The sequence below is a fragment of the Hyperolius riggenbachi genome, chromosome 4, assembly GCF_040937935.1.
Source record: "Hyperolius riggenbachi isolate aHypRig1 chromosome 4, aHypRig1.pri, whole genome shotgun sequence".
In the NCBI taxonomy this organism is placed as follows: Eukaryota; Metazoa; Chordata; class Amphibia; order Anura; family Hyperoliidae; genus Hyperolius; species Hyperolius riggenbachi.
Window position 1 is genome coordinate 476,296,846 of NC_090649.1, and position 15,330 is coordinate 476,312,175.

A 15,330-nucleotide genomic window follows, 5' to 3' on the forward strand; every position below is an offset into this window, starting at 1 on the left:
CCCAATCAGTAGCTGATACCCCCTTTTACATGAGAAATCTATTCCTTTCCACAAACAGACCATCAGGGAGCGCTTTATGACTGATATTGTGATGAAACCCCTCCCACAAGTAACCCCTCCCACAAGAAAAGTTCAAACTTTTGTGGGAAATAGCTGTTTATAGCTGTTTCCAACTGCCAAAAACCATGCAGCAGCTACATCACCTGCCAACAGTAAACTGTTCACTGGAGTTCCTCTTTAAGCCATGCCCCTGCCACACCCCTGATCACGCCCCCATTATGCGCATAGTCACGCATACCATAAAGACCTAAAAGAGGGACAAATGAGGAGGAAAGAGGGACAGGGCTCCCAAAGAGGGACTGTCCCTCCAAAAGAGGGACAGTTGGGAGCTATGGGTAATTAACCCTGCCGCATCTACCCGCTCAGCTGTGGCAATTAGAGCTAATTTGAATCATGAGTAACCACCGTGGTTATTCGTGATTAATCAGTGGAGAGCAAGGCTACTTAGAACATTTCTAGGGGGACAATTTTTTAATGCTACTTTTTTTACGCATGCTTACGGGTGTTGCCGCACTTTTTTCTGCAATATACCCGCATGTGGAAAACATGCGGAACATTTTAGTGAATGTGGAAAAAATGAAGACATTACCGCTGGCGGTAATTTAGCGGTAAAAAAAAATCCTTTACCGCATGCCTGATTGTGAATAGAGCCCAAAATTGCAGAAAACGGATTGTTTGTTGCTAAAAAGTAGACTAATAATAATTCAAAAATAATAATATAGCTAAGCTTCCTTTGGCAGTTGCAATGCTGAGCAAATGCTGCAGCCGGAGCGCCATCTGCTGGCCATCTCCCGTCTCTGCACCTCTTCTGCTGCAGCCGGAGCGCCCTCTGCTGGCCATCTCCCGCCTCTGCACCTCTAATGCTGCAGCCGGAGCGCCCTCTGCTGGCCATCTCCCGCCTCTGCACCTCTCCTGCTGCAGCCGGAGCGCCCTCTGCTGGCCATCTCCCGTCTCTACACCTCTCCTGCTGCAGCTGGGCAGGGCTGGCGGAAGTGAGCAGCTGGTGCGGCTGGCGCTGGGTGACCCGGAAGTTGTGACTGAGGTGTGGTGTGCAGCAGTGACAGCAGCTCCGCAGCGTGTGTGTGCGGAGTACATAGAGGGTGTACGGGGAGACGCTGAGCCCGGGGAGCGCCCTGTCTGCGGCCAGACGCTGCTGCTGAGGAGGGTCACGTGACCTCTGGGTACCACTGGAGAAGGATGGATGCTGACAGATAGTCAGAGCTGGTTGTCATGGTGATGAGGATGATGTGACCTCTGCCCTGAGTAGTGTCATCCTTCTTGCAGGCTGTCCCCAGGCTTTTGTGTGTGTGTGGACTGGGGGAGGGGGTTGGGGTGGCTGGAGAGGGTAGATAGATGGCTGCTGGTCGGGGTGCTGATGCTCTGAGCTTCTCTCCCTGGGGTTAACTGGACAGTATGATCTCTCCAAGAGACAGGGGAGACCTGGCCCGCTTCTACACCGTCACCGACCCCCGCCGCCACCGCAAAGGCTTCACCATCTACAAGGTCACCGCCAGGGTAAGTGTTGGACTAAAGTGATCCCTGATATCGGGGGAGAGGATCGGGCATGGCAGGGTCCTCATTGGGGAAAGGGGCTTGCTGGGGGTGAGCTGGGATGTGTTGTATAACGAGTTAAATATCACCTCAGGCTGACATGTTTATTTCCTTTTAAATAATGCATATTTCCTGACTGTCCTGCTGATCCTCTGCCTGGTGTAGAGATGCTACAAATGTTATTTAAAATCTGAATTGCCAATAATGTGGCTCTACAGAAACTGGAGCTGGCAGAGGCTGAACTGAAACTTTCGGAACTGTCTAATGAGATTGGGAAAGATATGGGAAAGATTAAAGTGTACCAGAGACGAACCTACATAAAAGATTTATACATACCTGGGACTTCCTCCAGCCTCCTCAACATTGATTGCTCCCACCACGTCTTTCTCCGCCTTCTCCTTGTCCCGGTAGAAGCCCCGTAAGTTTGGCGAGTTGGGGCGCACTGCATACGCGCACCATGCTCCCATGGCTGAGACACAGGATGCTCCCAGCCACGGGAGCGAGACAGCGGGGTGTGTGTGTGTGACACACACCGCACTGTGCATGCGCTAACTGACCCCGACTGGCAAAACTTACAGGGCTTCTACTGGGACCAGGCGAAGGAAGACAGCGTGGGAGCAATTGATGCAGAGGAGGCTGGGCTTTATGCAGAGGAGGCTGGAGGAAGCCTCAGGTATGTATAAATCTTTTATGTAGGTTCGTCTCTGGTACACTTTAACCACTTGACGACCACAGTGGTAACCCCGCCTAAAGACCAGGCTCATTTTTGCATTGCTGGGCTGTGCAGGCTTTTCAGCCTTCTGCACAGTGCACAGCAGAATTACATCTTTCCCATTATCCACATGGACCTGGAGGGGGAATAGAATTTATGCCGCCGGGAACTTTTGCAGCAGCAGGATAAGCCATACTGGCTGTATCCTGTGCCCAAGTCTCCCGGCGGCCAATTCATATGTATGCGCTCAGGCACCTTAATTACATGTATATGTCCAGGCTTGCTGGAGAGGGGTAGCTCTTGGGGTTCGGAAGCAGGAGGTCCTCTTTTTTTGCTTTCATTTCCTCCTGCAGGCCGAGAGCCTCTTTGAAGTTTTTCCCTCTGGACACCCAGACACACAAGAGCAGAAAGAGATGTCAGCTTCTCGTGGCTGTGGCTGTACTTTGGTCTTGGCATACTTCTGCTTTCTCTCTGTGAAAGTAGAGATTCTGTGCAGCATTACCTCTCAGTGTGACATGCAGAGGGGATATCACAAGTTGTTTCATTCCATCTAAATCATTTTATTTTCTTTCTGGATGAGATTAGAACAGTGATCTGCAAACTTGGCTCTCCAGCTGTTTAGGAACTACAAGTCCCACAATGCATTTTGGGACTTGTAGTTCCTTAACAGCTGAAGAGCCAAGTTTGCAGATCACTGGATTAGAACAATGGGGATTTTTAGATATAAATTACAGTATAATTCTGGACAAGCAGCTAATTATGGAGTTTGAATGATATTATGAGTATTGGGTACAATTCTGTTTGTGAGACACCAGTCCTCTGCCTCACACTAACCTTCCCCCAGGCCTCTGCCTAACCTTCCCCCAGGCCTCTGCCTAACCTTCCCCCTTGGCCTCTGCCTAACCTTCCCCCTTGGCCTCTGCCTAACCTTCCCCCTTGGCCTCTGCCTAACCTTCCCCCTTGGCCTCTGCCTAACCTTCCCCCTTGGCCTCTGCCTAACCTTCCCCCTTGGCCTCTGCCTAACCTTCCCCCTTGGCCTCTGCCTAACCTTCCCCCTTGGCCTCTGCCTAACCTTCCCCCTTGGCCTCTGCCTCACACTAACCTTCCCCCAGGCCTCTGCCTCACACTAACCTTCCCCCAGGCCTCTGCCTCACACTAACCTTCCCCCAGGCCTCTGCCTAACACTAACCTTCCCCCAGGCCTCTGCCTAACACTAACCTTCCCCCAGGCCTCTGCCTAACACTAACCTTCCCCCAGGCCTCTGCCTAACACTAACCTTCCCCCAGGCCTCTGCCTAAATGCCTAACACTAACCTTCCCCCAGGCCTCTGCCTAACACTAACCTTCCCCCAGGCCTCTGCCTAACACTAACCTTCCCCCAGGCCTCTGCCTAACACTAACCTTCCCCCTTGTCCTCTGCCTCACACTAACCTTCCCCCAGGCCTCTGCCTCACACTAACCTTCCCCCAGGCCTCTGCCTCACACTAACCTTCCCCCAGGCCTCTGCCTCACACTAACCTTCCCCCAGGCCTCTGCCTAACACTAACCTTCCCCCAGGCCTCTGCCTAACACTAACCTTCCCCCAGGCCTCTGCCTAACACTAACCTTCCCCCAGGCCTCTGCCTAACACTAACCTTCCCCCAGGCCTCTGCCTAACACTAACCTTCCCCCAGGCCTCTGCCTAACACTAACCTTCCCCCAGGCCTCTGCCTAACACTAACCTTCCCCCAGGCCTCTGCCTAACACTAACCTTCCCCCAGGCCTCTGCCTAACACTAACCTTCCCCCAGGCCTCTGCCTAACACTAACCTTCCCCCAGGCTTCTGCCTAACACTAACCTTCCCCCTTGGCCCCTGCCTCACACTAACCTTCCCCCAGGCCTCTGCCTAACACTAACCTTCCCCCAGGCCTCTGCCTAACACTAACCTTCCCCCAGGCCTCTGCCTAACACTAACCTTCCCCCTGGGCCCCTGCCTCACACTAACCTTTCCTCTTGGCCCCTGCCTCACACTAACCTTCCCCCAGGCCTCTGCCTAACACTAACCTTCCCCCAGGCCTCTGCCTAACACTAACCTTCCCCCAGGCCTCTGCCTAACACTAACCTTCCCCCAGGCCTCTGCCTCACACTAACCTTCCCCCTTGGCCCCTGCCTCACACTAACCTTTCCCCTTGGCCCCTGCCTCACACTAACCTTCCCCCAGGCCTCTGCCTAACACTAACCTTCCCCCAGGCCTCTGCCTAACACTAACCTTCCCCCAGGCCTCTGCCTAACACTAACCTTCCCCCAGGCCTCTGCCTAACACTAACCTTCCCCCTTGTCCTCTGCCTCACACTAACCTTCCCCCTTGGCCTCTGCCTAACACTAACCTTCCCCCAGGCCTCTGCCTAACACTAACCTTCCCCCTTTGCCTCTGCCTCACACTAACCTTCCCCCTTGGCCTCTGCCTAACACTAACCTTCCCCCTTTGCCTCTGCCTCACACTAACCTTCCCCCAGGCCTCTGCCTAACACCTTCCCCCAGGCCTCTGCCTAACATTTATCTCTACCCTGGCCTTTGCCTTGCGCTAACCTACACTGGCCTCTACCTCACGATTACATCCCCCTCCCCAGCCTCTGTCTCGCACTAACCTCTCCCCCCCCCCCCCCCATCCTCTGCCTCACACTAACCTTCTTTTGCTAATACCAGCTATATTTCTAAAGCTACATGCCAATGCCAGCTATGTTTGTATTGTTTATTAGCTGTCTTGCTTTTCTGGGCCAAGTTGAGGAGAAGCTTTCTGTTTTGGTTCCTCATGGGATTCCAAAGCCGTTCCCACAATATACTTTCCTACCTATAGACAGCAGAACATGGAGCATTGCCAAATGTCACACCATTCATTCCTAGATATGTCAGATTTTATCCCACTGATTATTCTGTGGCCAGTAACATTTTAAAGAGGAACTCTAGTGAAAATAATGTAATTTAAAAAAAAAAAGTGCTTAATTTTTACAATAATTATGTATAAATAATTTAGTCAGTGTTTGCCCATTGTAAAATCTTTCCTCTCCCTGATTTACATGAGATAATGTTATGTTTGACCATGTATTGTGGTAGTTTTGATAAGTTGTTTGGTTGCCGCCCACCCGATCCTGCACCCTCTGCCATCTGAGAGTGTGGCCACTTGGGGTTGCCTATCTGGGTTGCTCCGCATTCGCATGGCTAATTTGCATACATAAACTTAGTGCGGACACTGCGCATCTACGGATGCGCTGTCTCCGCTACACCTCCTGATGCGTTAGAGCAGACGCTGTCGGCGGGCTTTTGATTGGCCGGAAAGCTCCACCGCATCCCTTGATGTGCTAGAGCGGACGCTGGCGGTGGGCTTCTGATTGGCATGATAGTACGTCGTTTGGATGACGTGCTGTGCTGCGTAGATGCTCTGAGCGGACGCTGTCGGGACTTCGCTCATTGGAGGATAGAAGCGCGTGATGTGCTCACGTGTTCCCTGCCGCAAGACTGCTGATTCGGCGGACGCGTCGGCGTTATTCCTATTGGTGCCTATCATAACTAACAGAGGCCATAGCTTATTGGCCCTTAAGCGGCTTTCTATGCAAAGATATGTCCAATGGGGATGCGGGGGACGCGGGTGGGCGCTCCTGATTGGCCACAGCTTGGATCAGTCCCTGCACGGACGTTGTAGGCTGAATTTGGATTGGTCATTTTTGCTTATATTGTATTAACAGGATGTGGACACGGTGAGCCTTATATTAACTATTTTCCCTGGTATTTTATACAAGTGGGATGTTATTGGTGAGTGTCCATAACATATAGGCTGTCACTTATACACTGTGGATGGTATCATGGTCGCTATAAGGGTTATTTAACACCAGTATATGGGACTTGGTCTCTGATTGGTGGGTTTACTTCTTATGAATATGCATTTATGCTAAGCAGCAGTACTCTATGTGGTCCGCTTTTGGACTTTATACAACTGAGACCAGCAATCTTGTGTTAGTGTGGGTCTGTCAGGATTTGAGAAAGGACCAAGGACGGCCCGAAACGCCTGTGCGTCATCCTATGGTGCACACCCACATGTGGACTTTTAATATGCTGTAACTTTTAAGAAGATTGCCTAATAAAAGCATTTTAGATGGTGCGAATCTGATGGAGTAATTGACAGAACACTTGTGACTCCAGAGGTGATTGCAGCACATCGACTTACCATCGGTGCAGTTACAATTACGCTATAAATACCCTGATTTACATTCTGACATTTATCATATGGGGACATTTTTACTGCTGGCAGGTGATGTTACTGGAAGGAGATGCTGCTTTCTTTTTTGGCAGTTGGAAACAGCTGTTATTTCCCACAATTCAACAAGACCCCCACAGTGTGATGTCAGGACCTCAGAGCTGTGAGGCGCTTACATCACATGTAGGAGGGGTTTCACCAAAAAAATCAGCCATACAGAGCCCCCTGATGATCCGTTTGAGAAAAGGAATAGATTTCTCATGGGAAAGAAGGTATCAGCTTCTGATTGGGATGAAGATCAATTCTTGGTTACAGTTTCTCTTTAAACCTATCTGGGGGCTGCCCTACTTATAGGAACCAATCAGATTCTCTCTTCCACCTCTCTCCTCCCTGTGATATGTCACAGTTGGAACCTTCAGACTGCAGCGTGTCATACAGATTCTGTATAGAGGAGGTCTCTATGCCGTGTGTGTGTTTGCTGGCTGGAGCTTGTATAGATCTGCTGGCTTGTTTGGCTGCCTCTCCTCTTCTGTGGAGGCTGAGCTGCTCTCTATGTCCTCCCCGGGGAGGCTGCAGTCTTGCTGCATTCATATGACCTCACTTGACATTAGCTGAAGAGGCGTGGCTGTACACAGATTGCAGATGATTGAATGACACTACATGCTCACTCTGCCTGGCTGTAGTATAGAGGATCCCATAGTTACAGACAGGAGTGTATGAATGTAAGAGAACCAGTCACTGATGGGATCATGGGAGAATCTCATTGTTAAAGCAAACCTGATGCGAAAAAAACTCAAAAACGTATGATGTATAATGTCTGCCTGGTATGTTTAATGAACAGAACATTAGTAGCAAAGAAAAGAGTCTCATATTTTTATTTTTAGTTGTAAGATTCACCATCTATTGGACAGTCTCAAATAAAGTGGCGTAACTATAGTGCCATGAAGGGGGGCCTCTGGATCCCTGCTCCTCCCCCTTCTTCTGTGTAGCACAGTGGAGCGGTATAATACTTACCTTCTCCAGTGCTGCTTCAGGTTTCCTAATCTTCTGACATACACGCTCTATGCTGCATACCTCTGGCTCTGAAGTCCTGTCACGTGATCAGGAGCTGGAGGTGTGCAAGACTAGAGCGTGCAGCTGCTGGGAAGAATGGAAGAGACACAACAGCTAGAACAGGTAAATTTTACACTGCTCTGCTACTCTGCTATGTGAGGAGAGGATACCGGGGGAGAGGTGTGTGATCTGTCAGCCACACGGGTGGATTTGGAACCAAGGAGGGGGCCACGTGGTAATTTTGAAGTGGGAGCGATTTGTGGTGTACCATGGGATGTTGCTGCACGCAGGCTTAGGGCCTGTACACACTGCTGCGCTTGCACTGCGCTTTTATAATCGCATGCGTTCTTTAATCGCAAGGTCTTTTGAAAAATCATGAAAATCGTGAAGACCTGTACACACTGGTGCAATGCGATTTTGCTACTTTCATGAAGGCTTTGCGATTAAAAAGCACAGCGCAAGCGCAGCAGTGTGTACAGGCCCTTAAAGTGGCAATGTGCTTTTACCAAATGCTGCCCATTCGCAGCTACAAGGTACTTGTGGCCAGGAGGCTGAACTGCCCGACAAGCGACAAGCAAGCAGTTTAGCCTCCCATGGAAAAGAGGGGGAAAAAAGGGGATTACGTTTTGCAATTCTCATTCTAGTGAATGATAATTGCGAGGTAATCGCTGGGAAAATTGCTGCCTGCAGCGCGATCAGCGATAATTGCAACTGTGCCACAATCACTGCAGTGATAGTCATCCCATAGGATTACTCGTGCAACAGCTCTTTGCTGATCCCTGGCGGTCAACAAAGCGAGAATCGCGGGAGAAGAGCGCCTGAGTGTGACTGGGCCCTTAGGCCCCAATCGCCCCTAAAACCGCAAAACGCCGGCAATTACCTCTAGTGTTTTGCGGGAGTGTTTTTTTTCCACGATTAATACGGAAAAATCACTGGACACTGTAGCGTTTTGGGAGTGATCGCGATTAGCGGTGCATGCATGCTAATCGCGATTGCTAATCGCATGCAAAACGCTGCATGCTATGCATTTGCGGTTAACGTGAGAACACTGCCATAGGCTGCCATAGGCTTAAATGGGCTAGCGGTTTTTACAAACCGCTAGCGTTTTGCGCTGAGCGGGAATCGCGTGATTCCCGCTTAAGTGTGACTGGGCCCTTAGTGTGTGATGTATATGTGGTGACGGTAACAGCACAGATCCCCTGCAGTCCTGATAACCGGCTTCCCTGTCAGTTTCCTCCATGTTCCCTCAGCAGCAAGTCTCCGCCCACATGTGAGTCACTGGGGAAACTTGCTTATCTGGTACTTCTCTTTCTACTCAATGCTCAACATTCTCCCACTGCTAGAAATACACCTGGCATGAGGGTAGTATAGAGGCTGCATGGAAGCTGTCTGTCTGTCTGCTGGCCCTCTGGCTAGGATACTGTGACACCCAAGTTCAGGCAGGAACCGTCCTAGTCCTGTACAGCACTAATGGTATGTACACACTTGAAAGATTAATTAACGATCTTAAGGTACATACACACGTCGGATTTTCGCAAACAACCCGCCGTTTGGACGTCAAATCGGGCGCGTGTACAGTTTGTCATTCAGCTGATAAGACTGGACTTGAGCGCAAGTCCAGTCTTATCAGCTGAACGACAGACTGTACACATGCCTGATTTGACGTCCAAACGACGGGTTGTTTGCGAAAATCCGATGTGTGTACGAGCCTTTAGACCAATTTTACCCCCTTCCATGTAGCATGAGAGCCATACCTACACAGTCTATTCTATGGAGCTGAACTCCCCATCAGATAGAAATCTTTGCAAGATGCTGCACACACAGATGCTGTACACATTCAAAAGATCAGTATCTGCAAAACACCAGTTCCTGCAAAATGCATTCATAGTCTATGAGATCTGCAGATCCTCATACACACCTTGTTTAACAGACATTCATCTGCATATCTGACTATCATCTGCAGATCTGAAGATCCATCCTGGTGGATCTGATCTGCAGATTAATGTCTATTAAACAAGCTGTGTATGAGATCTGCAGATATAGGGCTCGATTCACAAAGCGGTGCTAACCCAGTTAGAGACTTTAGGCATGATAACCATTGCACCACGCTGGTGAAAAGCCAGTTTAGGCGTGATAAGTTTAGGCATGATAAGTTTAGAAAAGTTTAGATCGCGCACAAAGTCCCGCACGCAAAGCAGCTCCATTAAACTCTATGCGAAGTGCACCAGACTTTGCTAGCGCAAAACTTTTGATCAGCTGTGCACTGCGGTGCTAACCCAGTTGGTGCTTAAACTTATCACGCCTAAACTTATTACGCCTAAACTAAGTTTAGGCGTGATAAAGGGCTTTTCACCATCGTGCTAACTGTTAGCACCGCTTTGTGAATCAGGCCCATAGACTATGAATGCATCTTTGTGTGCAGCATCTTGCAAAGATTTTTATCTGATGGGGAGTTCAGCTCCATAGAATAGACTGTGTAGAGAATGGCTCTCATACTTCATGGAAGGGGGTAAAATTGGTCTAAGATCTTTCATTAATCTTTCAAGTGTGTACACACCATTAGGTGCAGAGCCTACTATGTGTGTAGAAACTTGTAGTAAATCACTATTAAAGTAATTGGTCATCATCTTTATTTACAAGCAGCTTCCCACACAATAGACTTTCATTGCTCTAGACTGCAATCTTCTCAGAAGGTTCAGTCTGTGCTCGCCTCCCCTGCAATTAAACTGCTGGATGATGTAAGCCAAGAATAGCCTGTAGTTTAGCTGCGCTGCTTTACGTCACATGACCTGATATTTAGGGCAAGGCGTAGCAAAGGTAGTATTTAGAGAGTAACGGATGGGATAGTTGCCATGTATCTGTGTTTGGAGAGTCAACTTTGAAGGAAAAGTTTTTTAACTCCTCAGCATTTCTTCTTGCATCACCCATTTAGGGCTTGTTTACATCTAAAATTGTAATCGCTGACAGCGATTTTTTTTTTTTTTTTTTTTTTTTGTTTTGTGTGCGGTTTTTTTTCTGCTCCTGGCTCTTAGCTGTGCACTGTGATTTTGTATAAATCGCTATTCTAAGCGCTGTTGCAGAGCGATTTTTTTTTTTTCCACTTCCTGACGTCAGTCAGGAAGTGAACTCTTTGACCCGGAAAACAATAAATACAATGTATTTATTCATGAAAGCGCTGGGGAAATCGCTATACAAAGTGCTTTTTCAAGCGCTTTGTGGTTTCCCTATACTTTCCATTGAGCAAAAATGCTTAGAAAATGGTACAGGCAGCTCTTTGCTGTTCGGATCAGATGGGAACACTCTCATAGGGAATCATTGCACAAGTACTTTTAGGATGATTTTGAAAATCACTGGCGCTTAAAAAAAAACCCGCAAAATGCCCTAGTTGTGAACGAGCTCTTAGGACTGGAATCCACTAGAGTGATTTTTTTTTTTTTTTTTTTTTTTGCTGCAAATCTATAAGTGTATGGCCACCTTTACAGCAGAGATGTTATTTATTATATATAAAGGATTCCTGTGCACACATCAGATATGTATATCTGCCTTTAAAAATATGGTGACTGCTTTGTTGCAGCAGCACAAATTAATTTGTGTTTTGATTTTACTTTTTTTTTCATTTTTCTGGACTAAAGGGGCCCACACTGGTCGATTTCAGCCATCCATCGATCGATCGGTTCTATAGAATCGATTGATCGGAAATCGATTCTTTCAAGTCATCCAGTCGATCGATTTGCGATCGATTTTGATTGATTTGATCTATCTGACAGGATGGAAAATCTCGGTCGATCTGCTGCTGGAAGCAGATCGATGGCCCCAGTGTTCTCCCCAGAATTTTTTTCCAGCCGGGTGGCATGAAATAGTAGCCGGGTGGCATGAAAAAGTAGCCGGGTGGGTAGAGATGAAAATGCAGGGCAACTCTGCTTACAGCATAGGAGGAGGTTAGGAGGTGAGCCGATGACAGCCGGGTGGTCACCAAATCTAGCCGGGTGGAGCACCCGGCTAAAAGAGCCTGGGGAGAACACTGGGCCCATAAAGTTGCATTGGATCTAATGGTCTCATAATGCATTTAGATCGATTTTCAATAGATTTCCAATACATTTCATTCTGAAATCTATTGGAAATCTGTTCCTATTGTGTGGCACACATCAGATAGATTCCTGTCCGATTTGACTTCACAGGCATCTGACAGAAATCTTCAAAGAGATTCCTCCGCACACCTTCCATAGAATAAAAACAGTCCTTTTTATTGAATCTTCTTAAAATAGCAAAAGTAGGACAGCATGCAAGCTGATGCGTTTTGACCCTACCGGGTCCTTAGTCGTAGTTAATGTGATACATCACAAGTGATCTTAAAGAGAAACTCCGACCAAGAATTGAACTTTATCCCAGTCAGTAGCTGATACACCCTTTTACATGAGAAATCTTTTCCTTTTCACAAACAGACCATCAGGGGGCGCTGTATGACTGATATTGTGGTGAAACCCCTCCCACAAAGAAACTCTGAGGACCGTGGTACTCTTGGCAGTTTCCTGTCTCTGAACCTTGCTGCATTGTGGGAAATAGCTGTTTACTGTTTCCAACTGCCAAAACAGCAAGCAGCAGCTATATCACCTGCCAGCAGTAAAAATGTCACCATGTAATAAATGGCAGAATGTAAATCAGGGATTTAAAATATTTTACGATGGGCAAACACTGACTAAATTATTTATACATAATTATTGTAAAAATGAAGCACTTTTTTATTACATTATTTTCACTGGAGTTCCTCTTTAAATACATGGAGACCACACCCCCTGCCCACCACACCTACACAGGTGACAAACATATTTAAAGGGGAAATACCCCTGGTGGAAGAGAAGTGGACTCCAGCATATTGTACGAACACCATAGTTGTGGGGCCAACCTACTATTTCTTAATTAACATAACCCCCAGATCAAAGAAAGGGGGGGGGGGAAGGGACAGAAATCTATCTAATGGTCGAATCTGCTGCAAATCTATAAGTGTATGGCCCCCTTAAGCACTGTTATTACTGTATGTGTAAGTTATCTATGATGACTATTATCTACAAATTGAACATTGTATCATATTTTCTCTTTTAGTTACAGTATATATTTATTTTTAATTTTTTTTCTGACACCAGGTACCCAAAAATTGCTCCGACTCCCTCAGCCCTGCTTCTAAATGACTTGTGTTTCTCTTTTCAGATTGTGTCCAGAAAGAACCCGGAAGATGTGCAGGAGGTAATGTTGCTTTTTCTGGGCCTGTTCTGCTCTGCATGCTGTGTGCCCTGCGCTCTGATCTATGTCTGCCTGCTGGACGTTGTCAGAATGAGAAGCCCGCTCTCCTCCCAGCCTTGTAGCATCCAGTTCTGTGTCTCCCTGAAGACTGGAAGATGAGGCCTCCCGGCTGTATTGTGAGCTCTTAGAAAGCTGCAGGCTGCTGCAGTTCAGCTAGGAGGAGAAGGAGAATACTTTATTCTAATTGATGCAGTGTTAAGCGCCTGAACTGGCGGAGAGCGTTCCTCACTAGCGCAGCTGCTTGCGGAGAACACACTGTGCGATGGCAGCGCAATAAAGGAGGTGTACGGACAGGACAGCGCATGCGCAGTGTTTTCCCGTTGTGAAATATGTTTTTCTGAAATTTATCACAAGCGGCAACATTTTTAGTACATCAGTGCAGAATGTTCTGTAGCCAGTACAAAATATACCATATTTTTCGGACTATAAGATGCTCCTGACGATAAGATGCACCTAGATTTAGAGGACAAAAACCAGGGGAAAAATATATACTATACCTGGTGCTTCCATGGTGAAGGGGCATCTTGTGGATTATCTACCTCCATGCCCCATTGTACTTGTTGTGTCCTCCTGTGTCCCCCATTTGTCTGCCTCTGTCCCCATGTGTCCTCCTCTATACCCCCTTGTGTCCCCCGTGTCCTCCTCTGCATGGGCACAGTATAGGGAGTCCCAGACATTGCGGCGGGTCAGAGGTTCGTATTAGCAGGCGTTCACAAGTCAGGAACTCCTTTCATCTTACCTAATAAAAGTGAACTGTCCCTGCGTACTCCTGTCTCTGTGTCCTTTGGTCCATGCTTCTTGCTACTGTGCATGTGCGCAGCATGGACTGTTGAGACAGGAGGACGGGGCCAGTTAGCCGGGCAGGTGTGCGCGTGGGTGGACGGGTGCGTGCGCATGCGCACTGATGTGGCGGCGGTGAGAGATAGACCTAGAGCCCGATTTTAAACGGGCCAAGGTCTACTAGTTTGGACTATAAGATGCAGTGACTTTTTCCCCCACTTTTGGGGAAGAAAAAGTGAGTCTTATAGTGCAAAAAATTCAGTACCTGGCCTCCCAGACTGGGGAGGGGGGAGAGAGTAAACAGCCTAAGCATCATATCAATATCAATATACAGCAATATGTAGCTATAGGAAGTACTTCTGATGCTGAAACCAAGATATTTAACATAAAAGTGGGTATCCTGAATCATTTTCTGAATGCTACTCTATGTCCTTGAACACACGTGTTGTACATTGGTCAGATCTTTAAATGTTACAATCAATCAGAGAAATTGATTGCAATTCTCGAATTGAAAATAAATGTAAAAGTTGTATGGTGTGTGTGGCCACCTTCATAAAGATGGCCACTCACCGTATACTGGTAGTTTTTAGATATTTTTTTCAATCTGAGAATTCCAATCAAGTTCTCCGAGTGTAACAAAAAAAAAAAAATGACCAATGTAACTGGTGTAAAATTGGATATTTTTACTGTATGGTGTATGTGGCCACCTCTTGCACACTGCATGCGATTCCGATTTTTTTTATTTTTTATTTTTTTTTCCATGATCCGATTTTTGATTTAGATTAGAAAAAATACTGCATGCTGCTACGGTTTTGTAATCGGAAACACATGTAGTGTGCAAGAGGCCTAAAGGAAACGTGAAGCGAAAATTAACTTATGAGATAACAAATTGTATGTATATTTCAACTAAGAAATAAAATATTAGTAGCAAAGAAAAGTCTCATATTGTTTCCAGTGCAGGAAGAGTTAAAATAACCTCAGTTGTTATCTATGCAAAAGAGCTTCTCTGAGGTCTTCCACCCCGCGGGTCGGATACAGTCCTGTTTTCTGAAGAGCTTAACCTCCTTAGCGGTAACCCCGAGTCAGGCTCGCGACGGAAATCCGCAGCTCAGAGCAGTAATCCGGAGCCTGAGTGAGTTATATGCAGGGCCTGCTGCAGATCTCTTTAGGGTATGTTTTTTTCCCCGGTTTTAGGGTCTAAAAGTTTGTGAAAAAATTGCACGGCTTTTAGACCCTAAATCTGGAAATAATCATACTGCTAGGGAGGCTAAACAGCCAAGAAACAGTGAGAGACAGCTTGAGATAAGGTTTTACTGCAGGAAAGTTCAAAGGGTCATTATTTCTGCTTTGTTTTATAGCTTACAAGACAGAGAGTGGTTTCTAATCTGCAACTGTGACAGTGGAAAGTTATAATAAAAGCTATATAACTGAAAATAAAAATATGGGGCTCTTTTCTTTGCTACTAATGCTCTATTCCTTATCCGTACTACACATACAATTCATTATATCATTAATTTTTTTTCCGCTTTAGGTTTGCTTTAAAGAGGAGCTGTCAGCCATACTATCTCCGAAGAAAAACCCACATATATAAGTAGATAAATACTTGCTCTACTTTGCATTGTATTGCACTGCCCAAGTTTTGATGT

General features: G+C 47.0%; 1 protein-coding gene across 2 annotated transcripts in view; it reads left to right on the forward strand.

Annotated features, from left to right (window-relative positions):
* The first annotated feature begins 253 nt into the window (after window positions 1–253).
* Window positions 254–15,330, forward strand: part of RPS6KC1 (ribosomal protein S6 kinase C1) — a 224,987-nt gene continuing 209,910 nt past the window's right edge. The window contains exons 1-2 of one of the 2 annotated variants that reach the window (XM_068232950.1): window positions 254–1,575; window positions 12,812–12,847. In XM_068232950.1, the coding sequence (XP_068089051.1) occupies window positions 1,474–1,575; window positions 12,812–12,847 (138 nt within the window). In that variant the 5' untranslated portion in view covers window positions 254–1,473. The remainder of the gene's footprint in view (window positions 1,576–12,811; window positions 12,848–15,330) is intronic. The other variant, XM_068232949.1, reaches the window with a different exon arrangement.